Source organism: Gallus gallus, chromosome 33 (genome assembly GCF_016699485.2).
Source record: "Gallus gallus isolate bGalGal1 chromosome 33, bGalGal1.mat.broiler.GRCg7b, whole genome shotgun sequence".
NCBI lineage: Eukaryota > Metazoa > Chordata > Aves > Galliformes > Phasianidae > Gallus > Gallus gallus.
The window spans coordinates 2,842,591-2,861,966 of record NC_052564.1 but is presented as its reverse complement, the minus strand read 5'-3'; the positions used below and the strand labels follow the sequence as shown (position 1 = coordinate 2,861,966).

The 19,376-nt window shown below is 48.7% G+C and overlaps 1 protein-coding gene across 1 annotated transcript; it reads left to right on the top strand.

The window, feature by feature from the left end:
- Window positions 1–5,605: 5,605 nt before the first annotated feature.
- On the top strand, window positions 5,606–6,658 carry LOC121107948 (olfactory receptor 14C36-like; the record flags this gene model as incomplete). Its single annotated transcript, XM_040654552.2, is given in 2 exon segments — window positions 5,606–6,330; window positions 6,332–6,658. Coding segments are annotated over 2 exon segments (963 nt in total), but the record flags the coding sequence as incomplete, so codon positions are not given.
- Window positions 6,659–19,376: the final 12,718 nt, after the last annotated feature.

Sequence of the window (19,376 nt, the reverse complement as noted above, 5' to 3'; positions counted from 1 at the left end):
TGCCACCAAGAATGGAGCTCTAGGTCAAGCAGTTGGTCACTTACAGATCAGCCTGGGACTCTCAGTCTGTGTCCTCCAATCTGTGGAGAACCCCCGGAAACAAAACAGGAGGGATCAACTCCTTGGCTGCATGGCTGACACCAGCTTTGGAAGCAACCTCCTGGATTCTGTCTCTGCCCTGAGCAGCTGTGGGGGATGGAGAGGTCAGTTTGACCGCTTTGAATGCTGACTTGATGATAATGAGGCTCTGGGAAAAAGAAAGAAGGGCTGAATAACGGGATGTTTTGCATCTAAGCATAAGTTCGCTGCTGTTATGAAGATTTGTTATGAAACTTGCTTGAATTCTAGCCCATTTTCAGCAGGCCATCCAGAAACACACTCTTCTCACTGCTCTCCACATCTCCCCATCCCTTGCACATTGCTCACTCAGATAGCTCCCAACTATCTGGCTGATCTGTGACCTTCAGGGAGATTACTGGAGCCTGCTCCATCTCTCCAAAGTCTGATGGACTCTCTTGTCAACTCCTTAACTGTAATTATATCTGTTCCTTCCTCTCTCTTTCTAACTCATTTCTTGTACAAGTATTCCTTGTGAAAGAAAAATCTCAGTTGATGCAGCTTGGACAGGGCATGCAGTTGATCACTGTGTTTTTCTGATCATACAATTGCATTACTTTTCCTTCTGTTTGTTGGCAAAAAAAGAGAAATCTTTCATTGCCCACGTGGAGTTGGTTCTCTGAGGAAAGCCAGAGGGAATTGGTGCAAAGGAGGTTTAACAGAGAGCTGGAGACTCCAGAGGAGAAGAGTGATGTGAGGAGAAGTGATGCCAGTCCGATGGGGCCAATGGGAGTAGAAATGGGGTGGGGAAGTTGAGGACATTTGTCCACGACAGTGAGAGAGGAAAGCTCATTAGGGGACATCCTGGATCAGTATCAACTGCCAAGTGCTGCTTTAACTTCTTGTTTAAACACAACCATAAATAAATAAATAAATATGGAGACTACTTAAGTGCCCATTGGACTCTTGCTCTTTAAGCTTTCTCCAGATACCTTTTCATTTTGTTGTGCAAGTTCTGAACAGCTGAAGAAGATGACAGGAAGGCACAAGGCACAGGAGGGCTCCTTAGGCTGCAATGTGCCCATGGGGGCATTTGCTGCTGAGTCCATCAACCTCCAGTGCAGAGAGAAGATGGCATGAAGGGCTGAAGAAGACCAAGTCAGAAGGAACAGAGAAGTTTCTTGGAGTATTAACGGGCCCCACTGAGGGCCACTAACAAGCAAGCTTCCCCAGGGACTTGTTAGAGCAGATAATTGGAAGCCATGGTTACAGGCAGGCAAAGGCACTGGGATGGTGGCTGTGATGCTGAGAAAAGCCTCCTTTGTCTTATGAAGCAGAAAGGCCAAGCCCTGATCGCCAGACCCTTGGCAGGGAGATCCTGTCCCTCCTGCTGGCTCAGGGCCCTTCCTGGGGCAGTGGGATGCAGGTTTGTATGAGGTCAAATGACAGACAATTGGGCAGCAGCTCCCAGGCTCTGCTTGGGGTGCAAGGATGCTGTGAGGCCCAAGTCCCATGTGGGCTGTTTGTCCTGTGGACTGTGGGATGTGAGAAGGCCCCAGTCTGAACAAGCAGTCAGTGACAACAAAACTTGGAACTTGAGATCTCTCAGGCCCAAGGTGGAGGCACCATTTCCTCACTGGGAGCGTTTGGTTCTGGGGATGCCATGTTTGATGCTCACCCACATGCAGAGCTCCTGACTGACTGCAACACCACTCTGCTCATATCAGCTGTGATATAACACAGTGGTGCTGTACTCACTGAGCTTGTCTCCCCTTAACAGCGGAGTGACTCTGACATCACTGTAATCCTGACCACTGCCACTACTCAGTAATTCTGACATCACTGCTCTCTACACCACCGAGACAACACAATGACTCAGGTGTCAGTAAGCTCCTATCCACTGCCACAGCACAGTGACTCCAACATCATCATGCTTGTACCCACTATCATAGAATCCTAGAATATCCTGTGCTGGAAAGGACACACAAGGATTATCAAGTCCAACTTCTGGCTCCATGCAACCACCCAAATAGCAGACCATATCATCGAGAGTGTTGTCTGAATGCTTCTTGAACTCCAGCAATCTTGGTGTTGTAACTCCTTTCCTTGGGGTCCTCGTCCAGTGCTCTCCTTTGGACACACTCCCATAGTTTATGTCCTTTATGTTCTGTGGAGCCCAGCAGTGCACCCAGTGCTCCAGGTGAGGCTGCAGCAGTGCAGAGCAGAGAGGGACAATCCCTTCCCTCACCCAGATGGCAATGCCGTGTTCACTGCACTCAATGGGACAGTTGGCCTCCCTGGCTGCCTGGGCACACTGCTGACTCACGTTCAATTTGATGTTGACCGGGACCCCCAAATCCCTTATAGCAAGACAGCGTCCCATCCCCCAGTCAGTGTGTATGTCCAGGGTTGACCCTACCCAGGTGCAGTATCTGGCACTTGTTCTTATTATACTTCATGTGGTTGGTGCTTGTCTAGATCTCTATCTTGTCCTCATCTCTCTGCTAGTCCTCTCCACCCTCAGTGGAGGCAACAGCTCAACCCAAGTTTGCATTGTCAGCAAACTTGCTCAGATCATCCTCTGGTCCTACATGCAAGTCACTGATGAAAACTTTAAGGAGAAGTGTCCCTAAATGGAGCCCTGGGGAACCCTGCTAGTGGCCAGCCACCAGCCTGATTTGCTGAAATCCTTCGGGCCCGTCTCATTGGCCAAATGCTCACCCATCATATTATGTTTCTTTCTAGCCCTTTGCAGGACAGTTTGTCCTGAAGCATACAGTGAGGAACAGTATTAAAATCCTGTATGAAATCCTAAGCAATAACATCAGTTGGCTTCCTTTCATCAATTAGATGGGTGACTTCTTAATAAAAGGAGCTTAAGTTCAACAGGACCTTCCCTTCATGAACTCGTGTTGGCTGTTTCCAATGACAGAATTGTCCTTCAGGTGTTTTTCAGTGATTCCCAGCACCATTTTCTCCATAATTTTATCAGGCACCGAATTGAGACTGTCAGGTCCGTAACTGCTGATTTCATCTTTCTTCCTCTTCTTTCAAACTGGAACAATATTTGCCAGCTTCCTGTGAAATGGGAACTGGCATGACCCTAGACTTACTCTGATGCCATTCAAATGAGAGCCCAGAGCAAAATAAGGTGTCATCAGTGAAAGAATGTAGATGTGCCATTGCTTTGTAATGCCTTGAATGGCAGACAAAGACAGCAGAAACGAAGATCTGGCTCTTCTGTTGTGAGCTCATCCATTTGGTCAGTGGAATAACACGACAAGCCTCCATGGGACAGATGCAAAAGGCACACTAGGTGCCCTAAGCACAGGGCTGTGGTGGCATTTAGGATGGCCAAGAATACCTCCCTTCTGGCCCTCAGCTGATGCTCAGGAAGGAGGTGTCTATCTCAGAGATTTTCCACCACACTTTACAAGCACCAGCATACAACTAGGATCATCCCAGGCACCTTGGGCATCTCTGAGTGTCTCTGAGCAATGCAGTCCCTGTTGAATGAAGACCAAGCATTCAGATGAGGGGTTCACACTCAGACATCTGAACTTTGTGCACATCTGAACTCAACTAAGAGGACATATGGCTCCCATGGACCTCTGGGGAACTGATCCCATTTCAGTCCCGGGGTTTCCATCAGCAGATGACATGTCTTAACCTTAGGGTTGGGATGAGATGGTCTGCTAGTTGTAGGACAAAAGGAAATGGCTTTAACGTACAGAAGGGAGATTTAGCTTAGCTTTTAAGAAAAAAAAAATCTACTTGAAGGAAGTGAAACACGTTGCCCAAAGAAGTTTTGTGTGCCACATGCGTAGAGGAATTCAAGGTCAGGATGGATGGGATCCTGGGCAGCCTGATCCGGTGCTTGGCAGCCCTGCCCATGGCTGGGACTTGGAACCAGGTGCACTTTGAAAGCCCCTCCAACCTTAGCCTAATCATTGAATGATTCTGTAATGTTATGCCTGCACTGCCTCAGCTCTACCACTGCCCAGAACAGGAGAAGTCAACCCCTCCCTGTCCTTATCTGTGTGACCTCTTTCATATTGGTCATGAGCAGAGGTTTCCTGATTTGGCATTTGCTTTCATTGTGGTCTAATTTATTTTCATTGGAACATCCATGCTTTTGGAATCGTCTGGACGTGTTGATTAGTTGAGCTGACTTTGAAGTACGTTCTGCAGTGATGACCGTGCTGCCTTGCAAGTGCTGTCAGCTCAGGAGGGTTGTGGATATCTCCAGGGAGAGCTGTGGGGAGAAGGAAATCACCTCCTCTGATGCTGAGCCAGTCCCCTGGGACACAGAACGCTCATACAAGTTGGCAGAGCTGAAGGGAGACAGCTGTGCCCAGGAGCAGCTCCTGTACACTTCAGGTGGCATGGGGAGAGCAGAGAAATTAGAGGGAATTTACAAGCAGTGCATGGTGGCAGCAGGCTGTGAGCTCACTGGAGGAGCATTTTTCACAGCCCTTGAAACAGTAAGTGTCTGGCTGAATGCAATGCAGGTGCATTTACAGGAGGGATGGCTAAATTTGGGACATCCCATTGCAGATCAGGCTGCAGACACTCTGATTCTTTATCATGGAAACAGGTCTGCTCCCAACCAGGGCTTCCCTAAGCACAGCCCAGAGGGCTGCGTGTGCCAGGACGGCTGCAGGCTGTGCAGCCGGGGGTGCAGCCGGGTGCCCAGGGCTGTGGTGCAGAGCAGGGTCCCTGCTGTGCCCCAGGGGCTGTGTGCCGGGGCAGGGACTCTGCCGCCTGCCAGGCTCAGCACTCAGCCTGCCCGGGGAGCTGCCCAGGGCGCTGCGGGGAGACGTGTGGGGGGAAGGAGCCCCTTGGCAGGGCAGGGGCCTTCTGCAGCCACAGCTGCTTCCTGGGGTAGGGGGATCACAGATACGCTGCAACCCAAAATCTTTACAAGAGCACTTTGCATGAGGAGAGACAAGGCAGGGATTTTCCTTTTCCTATACTTAGAGAGGGGTAAAGGATTGGAGGTTTAAATCTAAAAGGGGCTGTCAACTTTGAACACATCTCTGAGACTCCTAAACCGTTCTTTTCTCAATCTTATATATATATATATATTAAACATTTTTCCTCAGAATGTGCGTTCCGCCTCTCCTCTCTCGAAGGATAGAAGCAGTTGAAATTACCGTGGTTTCTGCAGACAGGAATAATGTACTTATCCATCAAACAGGCAGCTTTTTCTAACAGAAATTCAAGTGCACAGAGGTTGGGGTTGTGGACTTCAAGAGCAGTTGGGGTAAAGAGATGAGACATGGAAGCAGATGAAAATATCCAGGGAGATGTGATAAAATTAGAAAATGAGAGGAAGGCAAAAGCTCCATAAGCTTCTTACACTTCTGGCTTGCTGAGCTTCATGAAATTAATTTCAAGTAATGGGGCTAATGAACATTGTCCTAAAAGAAAGAATAGGTTTTATAGCAGAGCAGGAGGTGTGACTGTGAGAACTGACTTGTCATTATCTCCTGCACTCTGAACAGGACTCCATGCCCAGGAACCACGGATGCCCAACAGCAGCTCCATCAGCGAGTTCCTCCTCCTGGCGTTGGCAGACACGCGGCAGCTGCAGCTCCTGCACTTCTGGCTCTTGCTGGGCATCTACCTGGCTGCCCTCCTGGGCAACGGCCTCATCAGCACAGCCGTAGCCTGCGACCACCGCCTGCACACCCCCATGTACTTCTTCCTCCTCAATCTCGCCCTCCTCGACCTGGGCTGCATCTCCACCACTCTCCCCAAAGCCATGGCCAATGCCCTCTGGGGCACCAGGGCCATCTCCTACACAGGATGTGCTGCACAGGTCTTTTTCTTTCTCTTCTTCCTCTCAGCAGAATATTCCCTTCTCAGCATCATGTCCTATGACCGCTATGTTGCCATCTGCAAGCCCCTGCACTACGGGACCCTGCTGGGCAGCAGAGCTTGTGCCACCATGGCAGCAGCTGCCTGGGGCTCTGGGCTTCTCTATTCCCTGCTGCACACTGCCAATACATTTTCCCTGCCTCTGTGCCAAGGCAATGCTGTGGATCAGTTCTTCTGTGAAATCCCCCAGATCCTCAAGCTCTCCTGCTCAGATGCCTACCTCAGGGAAGCTGGGCTTATCATGGCTGGTGTCCTTGTCTTTTTTGGGTGTTTTGTCTTCATTGTTGTGTCCTACGTACAGATCTTCAGGGCCGTGCTGAGGATGCCCTCTGAGCAGGGACGGCACAAAGCCTTCTCCACGTGCCTCCCTCACTTGGCCGTGATCTCCCTCTGTCAGCACTGCCATATTTGCCTACCTGAAGCCCCCCTCCATCTCCTCCCCATCCCTGGACCTGGTGGTGTCATTTCTATACACAGTGGTCCCTCCAGCTGTGAACCCCCTCATCTACAGCATGAGGAACCAGGAGCTCAAGGGTTCCCTCAGGAGGATACTCCAACATACCCTGTTTCACCATCAGAAAGATGTTCATCATGCTCTCAAGACTACAAAAAATTTAGGAAAAACCTGATAGATTTTATGTGGTGTTTCTGTTTCTTCTTCATGTCAGTTTCTCATACCTATAATATATTTAATTCCAATTAAATTATATTCATCATCCGTCTTTATGTTTGCTTATTTTTACTTCTATGTGATTAACCTATTCTACTTAAAGAACTAGGTTATATGAAGAGAGAACAAAATCCACAGAGGATCATTTGTTTTGTCTCCCATCTGGACTGGATCATCTGAAGAGGCTCAGGACCTAAGAAACATGTCACACGGAGCAACAGTGTCCCTGAGGGATGTCTGTCAGTGCCTGGTGGGGACTCTGCTGCCTTTGAGTTGTGCTGCTGCTTCTGGAGCCCTGGAGCCACAGCCACGGGCAGCAGCAGGACGTGGTCTTTTCAGTGCTGCTCTCTTTACACTTCCCAACTGTACTCCTGTGTCCTTGCATTTATGTTTGCTCTCGGTTCTGGTGCAATTGGTGACAGTGCTGTTGTCTGTACGGTGGCACCGCTGTGTCTGCAGGCAGGGCAGGCAGTGTGCAGCACTGTGCCATGGCTGGCCTCCCTGCTGGGGCCATTGTAACAGAAGAGGCTGTTCAGGGCCAGGGGACTGAACGCCTCTTCCAAAGCTGTGCCAGGAATATAGGCAAAGAACAGCCCTCAGGAAAGTCCTCTTGCTTTCCTGGGGTTCTGTATGGTTCAGAGTCCCAGGGTGAACTGTCAGGACCAAAGGGCAGACGAGAGCTCCCTTCTTGGTTTTACATGGCCCAGCCAACATTAACTGGTCTTGAACAGAACTGTGTGGGACTGTCCCTGCTGCTGTGAGGCTGATAGCAGATGCTGCCCTGGAAAGGAATCTGGAGCAGCCAGGAGATGCCGGGGGATCTCCAGGGACAGTGTAAGAGTCTGAGTGAGCAATGAATGATTCCTTGTGGAATGACAGACCATTGATCCAAAGGAACAGGGGAACCTGAGGAGCCCACCACCAAATAAGTGCTCTGCAATGGTGCTGTTGAGCCAGCAGGGCAGATGGGGATGGACTCAGTAGTAGAGATTGCATCCAGTTGGGACTGCCTCCCACCCTGAGCAGCACAGGGCCAGACCGGTGTCCCAGGGCACCACAGCTCCCTCGCTCTGCAGAGCAGCTCCACCAGCTCAGGGTCCCTCGGGGAGCATGGGGAGGGAAGCAGGAGGGAACCAGGAGCTGCTGCCAGAGAAGCACGGACACACCAGCCTGGGCAAGGCTGTGTGGGAGGAGGGCTGGACCTGGTGAAGGGCTGTGAAGCATTGCTGTGTGTTCAGGGATGGATGAATGAGAAGGAACATGCTGTGCTTGCCTTTCTGCTGTAGGTGGCTGCACCAGAGAGCACCCACAGCCAGCACCTGGATGGGGCTCAGCCACTCGCCTCGCCCTCCCCTCTCCAGTGCTGTCCCTGCTGATGCACTCAATGACCTCCCAGTGCTGCCGGCCTTCACATTTTCCAGGGTCCATTCAGGAGCTGCAGTGACAGTGACCTGGCATCAGCACTCCAGTCACCTGTCCTCAGCCTGCCTCTCCCTTGCTCCTCTGCCCTGTCTCGTCCCTGCTGGGATGAGTGGTGTAGGGATGCCCTTCCTGTCCCCACATTGACTCCTTCCAGCTGCTGGCCCAGCAGTTCTGATACTGGACTTGATGGTGTGGAGCAGTGTCCACTGAGCTAAGATGATGTGAAGCAGCATTTTTGCAGTGGTGGCCTCCACATTCATTTTGATAATGAGAACTTGTGCTCAGATGCTCAAAAAGCCTACTGCTACAACCATGGCTTCAGTATATTGCTGCTGGCCTGGAGCTTCTACTGCAGTGTTATCTGCACTGGTCAGAACACAGGAATGACATTTCATACACCAGCAACCTACTTTCTTCCTCATGTTATGGCATAAACCAGTGTCCTTCACTCTGATAGTGTTTGCATTAGCTCATGGATTAAGTGAGTTAGGCCTCTTTTAGGTATTTGAGGCACAATCCAATGCTTTTTGCTCTCCACCTCTGTAGCAGATTAACTGTACATAACCTTCATCTAAGGACTGACCTGAGGAGTCTTTTCACACTGTTCCTTTTTAATTTCCATAGTTTGGAAATTAAATTTGGAAATCCATAGGTGGGGATGTTTTTCCAGCGTGATGGCTTTCACCACAGTGACTGTGATCTATACTTGAGTCTGTCAGGCTGAATTTGACACCGATGACCCAAAATGGTTCATGGACGTTTGTGTGTATTGAGAATAAGTCAGAGTTTCTTGGCTTATCAGTGGCCATTTCAGTGCTGGGTCACCTCCAGAGATACAGTGACTTGTCTGGGAGGCATTTAGTGTGCTGGGTTGGGCTGCAGCTCCAGGGACCAAGACAACTGTTGGCAGTGTACTGCCCTGACACCCTCTTCCCAAGATCCATCTGCAGCTTCCAGAGGGCTCTGGTCTCCTGCAGATCCTCTCAGACAGCTGCCCATCCCAGACAGGACCTTGTGGGCCTCTGCAGATGGCACTGGGTGCTTGTGATCACACAGCGCAGCAGAGCTGATTTATCATTTAACCTTCAGTTCATTTGTTTTTCCTATTGACATTTATCATTTCCTATCTATCTATGTAAAGCAGTTATTCCTTTAGGGAGGTAAACCACGCAGGTGGGATATGGCTGAGGAGTATGTTCTGGTTTTAGGGAAAGTGCATTGTGTTTTACTGTTGCTTGTTTTGAAGTAGTAAGAAACATCTTGTGTCTGTGTGCAGACAGCTCTCTAAGGAAAGCAGGTAAAGGAACGGCGTAAAGGAGCTGTAACATCCAGCTGCAGACTTCAGTGGAGAAGTCTGCTGTAGGAAAAAGTGATGCAAGTGCCAGGTGGCGTAGAGCAGACACGTCAGGCGTGGGGAGGTGAGCAGTCGGGTTGTCCGTACTGTGTCAGAGCTCAAGCAATTGCTTTTCCTGCCTATGCAGATCTCCTCAGGAGACTCTCTGTATCGACAACAATGGGAGAATGATGCTCCAGAAGCAACAAGATGCACTGCTTCAAATCAGAACACATTTTTATTGGGTGCCATTTGAAATCTTCTTCCTTTAGTACATTATTAAACCTCTCAAACTGTCTGTATAAATCTTGACTTCCGGCACATGATGGAACAGGCATGGCTCACTGCAACTTTCTGCGCTTCAGAGAAACTTGTGGTACATTTGATGCTAGGTCTATCAACCTGAGGTACTGAGAGGAGAATGTTGTAAGCATTTGAGAAAGTCAAGTCAGAAGGAAAAGCTGAAGGTTCTTGGAGTACTAATGGGGCCCACTGAGGGACATTACAAACACAGCCTCCCCTTGGACTTGTTAGAGCAGGTAATTGGAAGCAATGATTACAGTCAGGTAAAGCATTGTGCTGAGAAATCCCTTGGTATGTTTGATGAAGAAGGGCCAAGGCCTGACATCCAGACACCTGAGGGGAGATCCATCATATCTGGCTCAGGGCTTGTCCTGGGGTTGGTGGGTTGGGGCCGATTCTAAGCCATGTGATGGACAACGGTGTGACACCTCCCAGACTCTGCACAGGGATGCAAGGAGGCAGTGAGGCCCCATCACCATGAGAATAATAAATCTCTTCACAAACCATAGCCAAGGGAACTCAGACCTTATTGCTGTTGGCGCCCTCCATCCTCACCAGCACCCACTGCCTTCTCCTCTGCAGGCTTTCCTGTGCTGTTCCAGCCCAGCCCCTATTTCTCTGTGGTCTGCAGACACCCACCTCTTTTATCTACCCTGCTCTGACCCTGGCACTGAAATCACTGATGTCTCTCAAGCCTCTCCGAACATCCCTTGAAACACAAAGCCATGGAGTGATCCCTTCGCATGGCCCCACATCATAACCCTTCCAGTGACGTTTCTTCCTCTTCATGCTCAGTCTCTACATTTCAAGCTGCACTTTGAGGTAGGTTTTTTTCCCCCCTTGCACATTTCCACTACCAAGGAAAATTCCATCATGTTGGAAATCACTTCTTTATGGAAACACCACCCATCAACTTTCTTGTGGCCTGTCAGCCATTAAGAAGAAGGAACGTCACCGTCATCTTCCAAGGCACGTGCCAGCTTCTTGGGTAGACAGGACCAGGTCATGTCCCTCCTGCTGTCGAGTTGTGTACTCACACAGAAGAGCCATCACAGTCCCTCACACAAACCTCCTCCTTCCTCTATGGGGCCTACCAGCTGCTTAGGCAGAGAGGATCCCACTGTCAGCATGTCAACCTGGCACTTTCTGTTGGCCTCTCAGGGACACCACAGATGTGATCCTGTATGCACAGATCCCAGCCAGAGGTCGAGGGCTGACCAACAGCTGCTTCAGGCAGGAGTGAGCACACCATTCCTTCCTGTGACGTGTTCCTGGTGCTGGCCTATCAACTCCACAGACAGAAGGGATCTCACTGCCACCATCACAGCCACGTGCCACCTGCAGGCCCATGAGGTCCGGAGGCAGAGCTGAGCTCATCGCAGCATTCCGACCCACCTCCTCCTTATGGCCTCAAGCTGATCAGTCACACGTCACCTCCTGTACATACATCACCTCACAGTCATCACTGCACTAAATGCATTTGCTCAAAAACTCCACGATTCCTGCTCTGCCCTGAAGAGCCAAGTACCCAAAGTTTGGGGTAGGGGAGGGGTTGAAGGAGAGGAGCGCAGAGCATAGGAATGGGGTCTGTGGGTGTTCAGGATAGGGATTAAGGGTCAGAACTCACCTTTTGAGGCAGAGATGAAGCAAAGGTTTATTGAGAGGGCTTGGTGTTCTGCTAAGGTTTTCAGGACAGTGTAAGGGAATGGGCAAGCACTATGGATTATTGTTTTGCTTTGGAATGCAGTGAGGGCTAGCACTAATTATCACATTTTAATGCTAGCAATTAAAGCTTGGTTTTAGCATGGTTAGGAGAGTAAGTCTGGGAATCTGTGCAGTCCATTCCTTGGAAACGTTCTGTGCAGCAACTTTTAAAGAAGCCCTGAGCCTTCAGGCACTGTCATGAGGAGATCTCTTTTAATGATAGACTTGCTGTGCTGGAAACAACCTGCATGACAGAAGTGCCCACTGCGTGTCCTTGCTTGTGTTTGCAGCCTCACGGCTGCACTGCCACCAAGCCACAGGAGCTGCAAGGCTAAGGGGCTATGGGATTGAGGTTCAGGTCAGCACACCACCTCCGCACCACTAAATTCTGTCTCTCGGTGCAACACTGAGCCTTCTCTTGGATAGTTTCTCTCTCACCACTGTTGGCTGCTCCATTCGTGAGACAGAAGTGGCACCTCACTCAGGAAGGAGAAGGACACAAAGCTCTGCAGGAGAACCTGCACCTCCTGCCCTGCAGCTCTGCGCTACCCCAGAGTCACATCTCCTACCTACAAATTCATGCTCCAGAATGTCTCCCGAGAGTCCTGAGGAACTTTTCCTGAGCCATCGTGCATGCTTCAGTGTTGGAAATCAGCGGGAGACAAGTCTCGTGCTTTCATGATCAACAAGTCTCAGCTTTATTGAAGCACACGCAGGCATTTATACGATAGTTAATGAGCTACTACATATGCCAAATTGGGTTCTCTTATTGGTTAGTTCTTTACGTGAGAAAGTAACCTTCAACGCTAGATACTGTGACAGTCCCGTGATGAATGCCCGATTGTTTACCGCATACCACTCAATTTTCTTAACTGCAGCATGTTCTTATCACTTCCTTGCTCCTGAGTGAGGGCAGCACAACCTTGCCTGGTTTAATGAGCAGGGCCCTATCTCCTTACCAGCTGCATCCCATCATGGCCCCTCTCCCGGAGCCAGTGCTCCCGGTCCCAGAAGCTCTCCACAGAATAACACGACATGCTCCATGGGAACAGGTGCAAAAGGCACACTGGGTGCCCTAAGCACAGGGCTGTGGTGGCATTTAGGATGGCCAAGAATACCTCCCTTCTGGCGCTCAGCTGATGGTCACGAAAGGAGGTGTCTATCTCAGAGATTTTCCACCACACTTTACAAGCACCAGCACACAACTAGGATCACCCCAGGCACCTCAGGCAGCCCTGAGTGTCTCTGAGTGAGCAATGCAGTCCCTGTTGAATGAAGACCAAGCGTTCAGATGAGGGGCTCACACACAGACACCTCATTGTGCACATCTGAATTCAACTAAGAGGACTTCTGGCTCCCATGGACCTCTGGGGAACTGATCCCATTTCAGTCCCAGGGTTTCCATCAGCGGATGAGATGCCTAATCCTAGGGTTAGGATGAGATGGTCTGATAGTAATAGGTGAAAGGGAAATGGCTTTAAAGTACAGAGGGGATATCTATGTGAGCTTTTAGGAAGACATTTTCTACTCAAAGGAAGTGGGACAGGTTGCCCAAAGATATTCTGTGTGCACCATCCTTGGAGGCATTCAAGGTCAGGATGGATGGGATCCTGGGCAGCCTGATCTGTGGTTGGCAGCCCTGCTGATGGCTGGGGGCTTGGAAATAGGTGCTCTTTAAAGTCCCTCCAAATATAAGCCATTCTATGATTCTGTAATGTTATGCCTGTTGTGCCTCAGCTCTACCACTGCCCAGAACAGGGGAAGTCCACCCCTCCCTGTCTTTGCCTGTTTGTCTTTTTTTGTTACGGGTCATGAGCAGAGGTTTCCAGATTTGGCATTTGCTTCTCTCATAGTCAAACTTCTTTTGTTAGGAACATCCATGTTTTTGGAATCCTCTGGACGTGTTGATTAATGGATCTGACTTCAAAGTACATTCTGCAGTGATGACTGTGCTGTCCTGCAGGGGCTGTCAGCACAGGATGGCCATGGATATCTCCAGGGAGAGCTGCGGGGAGAAGGAAATCTCCTTCTCTGCTGCTGATCTGCCCTGGGCTCCTGAGACACAGGGAGCTGATTTAAGAGGGCAGTGCTGCAGAGAGACAGCTGTGCCCAGCAGCAGCTCCTGAGCACCACACAGCAGGGCTGGGGCCATGACCATCAGGAGATGGGGAGGAGAGAAGGAAGAGACCTTAGATGTTGTGTGGCACAATAGCAGGCTGAGAGCTCACTGGAGGTGCATTTCTTACTATCCTTGACAAGGTAAGACTTTTGATCCAGGCAATTGCTCTGATTTTCCTGGAGAGATCACTAAATCTGGGACATCCCATTAGATATCTGGCTGAAGGTGCTCCATGGTTCTTTACTGTGGAGAAAGATCAGCTCCAGATGAGGGCTTTGGTGCTTCATTGTCAGAGCACAGCCCTGAGGGCTGCATGTCCCAAGACGGCTGCAGGCTGTGCAGCCGGGGGTGCAGCCGGGTGCCCAGGGCTGTGGTGCAGAGCAGGGTCCCTGCTGTGCCCCAGGGGCTGTGTGCCGGGGCAGGGACTCTGCCGCCTGCCAGGCTCAGCACTCAGCCTGCCCGGGGAGCTGCCAGGGCGCTGCGGGGAGACGTGTGGGGGGAAGGAGCCCCCCGGCAGGGCAGGGCAGGGGCCTTCTGCTGCCACAGCTGCTGCCTGGGGCAGGGGGGTCACAGCTACACTGAACCCTACAATGTTTCCAAGAGCACTTTGCAAGGGGAGAGACAAGGCAGGGATTTTCTATTTACTGTTCTTAAGGAAGGGGAAGGAGTTGGAGGCAGAAATCTGAAAGGAGCTGTCAAGTATGATCACAGCTCTGAGACTCCTGAATTGCACCTCCCTCAATCTGCTGCTATATGAGCAATCTCCTCATGTGCTATCAGCCTCTCCTATCCCAAAAGACAGCAACAGATGAGATAATCATCCTTATTTTTTTGTTTGTTTGTTTGTTTTTTCTGCTGACGTGAACATGGAACTACCCTGCAAACAGCCAGCTTTCCCTAAGAGACATTGAAGTGCACAGCTTTAGGAATGGGCACCCTGAGTGCAGACAGGGTAAAGATATGAGACATGGAAAAAGCTCCTAAGAGGAAAATATCCAGGAGGCTGGGATATGATTAGAAAATGAGAGGAAGGCTAAAGCTCCTTCAGCTTCTACTTCTTATAGAATCATGAACCTCATGAAGTTAAATTCAAGTGATGGAACTAAATGAAAACTGTCCTAAAAGAAAACTGTCTTTATGAAATGGTGGGATGAGTGTCACTGAGAATAGTCTTGTCTTGTCATTATCTCCTGCACCCTGAACAGGACTCCATGGCCAGGAACCACAGATGCCCAACAGCAGCTCCATCAGCGAGTTCCTCCTCCTGGCGTTGGCAGACACGCGGCAGCTGCAGCTCCTGCACTTCTGGCTCTTGCTGGGCATCTACCTGGCTGCCCTCCTGGGCAACGGCCTCATCAGCACTGCCGTAGCCTGCGACCACCGCCTGCACACCCCCATGTACTTCTTCCTCCTCAACCTCGCCCTCCTCGACCTGGGCTGCATCTCCACCACTCTCCCCAAAGCCATGGCCAATGCCCTCTGGCACACCAGGGACATCTCCTACACAGGATGTGCTGCACAGGTCTTTTTTTTATTATTCTTCTTTGATGCAGAGTATTGCATTCTCACCATCATGTCCTATGACCGCTACGTTGCCATCTGCAAGCCCCTGCACTATGGGATGCTGTTTGGAAGCAGAGCTTGTGCCACCATGGCAGCAGCTGCCTGGGGCACTGGGCTTCTCTATTCTCTGCTGCACACTGCCAATACATTTTCTATAGCTTTCTGCCTTAGTGATGTGGATCAGTACTTCTGTGAAATCGCCCAGATACTCAAGCTCTCCTGCTCAGAATCAGACTACCTCAGGGCAACCGGGATTATTTACTTTAGCCTTTCTTTAATTTTTGGGTGCTTTGTTTTCATTCTTTTCTCCTACGTGCAGATCTTCAGGGCTGTGCTGAGGATGCCCTCTAAGCAGGGACGGCACAAAGCCTTCTTAATGTGCCTCCCTCACCTGGCCGTGGTCTCCCTGTTTGTCAGCACTGTGCTGTTTGCCTACCTGAAGCCGCCCTCCATCTCCTCCCCATCCCTGGACCTGATGGCGGCTGTTCTGTACTCAGTGGTTCCTCCAGCAGTGAACCCCCTCATCTACAGCATGAGGAACCAGGAGATCAAGAGTGCCCTCAGGAAAATACTCCAGTATACACTGGTTCTCCATCAAAAAGATGTTCATCACTCTCTCAGGACTACAAAAACTTAGTTTCCTAAGTCTGATCGATTTTACATGATGTCTCCATTTTTGCTTCATGTTTGTTTGTCATACATATGGTAAATTTATTTCCACTTAAATAATATGCATCATCAGTCTTTATTTTTACTCTTTCGTTCTGTGTGATGAACCTATTCTACTTAAAGAAACAGGTTAAATGAATAGATAATGAAATCCACAGAGGATCATTTGTTTTGCCTCCCATCCGGTCTGGATCATTGGAAGAGGCTCAGGATCTAAGAAACAAATGTCACACAGAGCAGCAATGTTCCTGAGTGATGTCTGTCAGTGCCTGGTGGGGACACTCTGTTGCCTTTCAGTTGTGCTGCTACTGCTTCCCTGGAGCCACGGCCATGGGCAGCAGCAGGACGGGGTCTTTTCAGTGCTGCTCTCTTTGCAGCACCACGCTGTTCTCCTTTCTCCTTGCAGTTGTGTCAGCCCTCAGGTCCTGCGTTACGTAGCAGACCAAGGAGAAACACTTTGCCTGAGGTGTGCCTGGAATTGTCTCAAAGGCTTGGAAGAGCATTGCCATGTCAGCAGATCGAAGGCTGTAGACTTGGGGGAGGAGAATCCTGTGAAAAATGAGATGGCCTTGCTCTGTCCAAAACATTCTGATTGTGCTATAAGAGGTTCTGACTGCTAGCTTGTTTTTGATGGACTTGTTTATGGCCAACTCACTCGCAGCTCGGGATTACATACCTGTAAATCTGTGTGAGAAACACGCTCAAGGTGAACAGTTTCTAATCAGGCCAAGATCTCTGTGAAGAGAAGTTTATTCATTAGTGCAGTAATGGGCACACACCCCCTACTGACAAGGGAGAAATTGCACAACTAGTTGGTGAAATCCATCCCATTATATACCCTGGGTCCCACGCAGGTAAAGCCTCTCCTGGCACTCATTTGTTGCACGTCTCAAGCTCACAACCTTCTGATGCTGGTGCTACCTGACATTTCCATACAGTGTCTGTTACCAACCCTTTGTTTTTAGGTGTGTTCTGTACTTTCTATGGCGCCAGGAGGACAATATTATCAACAGCCTGCCCACTAGTTCTGTCCTGTACCAGACTCTCCCCTGCCCTATGTAATTACTTGGCCCAGTGTTGCCTGTGCCAGTTCTACCCAGGTCGGAACGCCCCAGTCTCAACCTTACTCTGTTCAGCAGCTTTCTTTGTGACTGGAAATTTCCACTGCAAAAACACAATCTACCTCTCACAGGGTTTTACTCACCCTTTACTTCATGACACTTTACACTGGGTTTATTCACACCTTACTTCAGGATGTACTCACACTTTATTCCAGGTTTACTCAGACCTTGATTCAAATTTGTTCACATTTTACTCCATGTTTACTCTTACTTTTCTCTTGGTTTTACTCACACCGTATTCCAGGTGTAGTCTCACCTTGCTTCATGTTTTATTCGCACTTTACTCCAGAATTACTCACACTTTATTCCAGGTTTACTCACACTTCCGTGATTAGTCACACTTTTCTCCTCATTTTTCTCACTCTTTTCTCTGGGTTACTCAAACTCACACTTTGGGTTCATTCATGCATTACTCAAGCTTTCTTCTTAGCTTTTTCCAGGTATTACACACACTGCTCACTGGGTGTACTCACACTCTGTTCCAGGTGTACTCACAACTTCTTTCAGATTTTACTCACACTTTACTCTGGGTTTACTCACACTTTACGCCTGCTTTACTTTGAGTTTTCTATGGGTTTTATGCACAAATTGTGCTGGGTGTAATCACACTCTATTTGAGATGTACTCACACCTTACTCTGGGTTTTACTCATGCTTCACTGAAGGTTTACTCACTCATTATACAAGGTTTACTCACACTTTATGTTTACTCACACTTCCCTCCGGGTTTACTCACACTTTACTTCAGGTTTACTTATACTTTGCAGAGTGTTTACTCACACTTTACTCTAGGTCTACTTAGTGTTTCAGTCTCTCTCTATTCCAGCTTTACTCACACTTTACTCCAGGTTTACCCAAACTTTATTTCCGATTTTACTCAAACATTATTTTTGGTTTCTTCACACTTTACTCTGGGTTTACTCTTTCTTTTCTCTGGGTTCACTCACATTTTACTCTTGTTTTTTTTTTCTACTGCTTATTTAGGTTCTTACTCACACTTGACTCCAGATTCACTCACACTTGACTCCAGTTTTACTCAGTTTACTCTGTGGGTGCCCTTACATTATTCAGCATTTTACTTCACAATTACTCCATGTTTTACTCACACTTTACTCATGTTTTACTCACACATTACTCTAGCTTTACTCTTACGTTTCTCCTGTTTTTTCTAACACTTTATACGGAGTTTGCACACACGTTACTCTGGGTTTGGTCACTACTATACTTTGGGTGTACTCACACTTTACTGTGTATTTTACACACACTGTATTTTATGTTTATTAACACTTTACTCCATGTTTACTACCACTTTAGTACTAGTTTACTCATGCTTTTCTTCAGGTTTACTCAGCGATTACTGTGGGTTTTGTCATAGATTACTTAGGGTTTACTCTTATTTTTCTCCTGCTTTTACTCACATTTTACTTTGTTTTCACTCACATCTTGGATTGGTATTCAAACTTTTCTCTGGCTTTTACTCACCATTTACTCCAGGTTTATTCACTCTTTACGTCCAGCTTACTCAAAGTTTACTCTGGGTTTTTCTCACACAGTACCAATGACTCAAAGTTTACTCTGGGTTTTTCTCACACAGTACCGATGTTTCACTCATATTTCATGCCAGGTTTACTCTCTCATTACTCAGGGTTTGCACACACTTTATTCCATGTTTTATCTCACTTAAATCTGTGTCTTCCCATACTTAACTCCAAGTCTCCCCACACTTTACTCTTGATCTACACACACTTTGCCACATTTAGACATACTCTACACCGGGTGTACTCATACCTTTCTCTGGGTTTTACTCACACTTTAGTCTGAGTTTACTCGCACCTTGCTTTGGGTTTATGCACACTTCAACAGACTTTACTCATACTCTTCCAAGGGTGTACTCACAGCTTAGTCTGGGTCTTACTCACACTTTACGTCAGGTCTACACACACAGTTCACTCTTGGTTTAGTCACACACTGCACCAGGTGTGCTCAGACTTTACTCTGAGTTTATTCACACTTTTCTCTGGGTTTACTCACACTTTACTCTGAGTTTATTCACACTTTTCTACAGCATTTACTCACCCTTTATTTCAGGTTTACTTGACCTTGCTAAGCCAGGTTCTCGCTGCCGATAACAGATGCTTTTCTAGAGACAATTAGCACAAACAGCGGGTTTCCCATTTTTCCAAATAATATCATTATCTATCTGTAGTAGAATTTCAGGGTCACAGCCTGAACCAATGGGTGGGCTACATGAGTGTGTGGGTGCCTGGAGCAGGGAGGATGGTCTGGAGCCACCCCTTCGCCTCTGCAATACTTACTGTGCAGTCTGAGTCTGTACGGGTCCCCCTTTTGCCCCTGCCCTGCTCTCCAGTGGCGTGACGGTACGGACGGGGGAGGGTCACATTTCTTGGCTTGTCCCTCTCTCCACACTGTTACCAGGAGGAGTGAGTCAATTCCTTTCTGATATCTTTTCCTCCAGTGCCTATTTCATAAATATAGGCTCTGTCATTGCCTTCACTTGTTCTACAGTATCCTA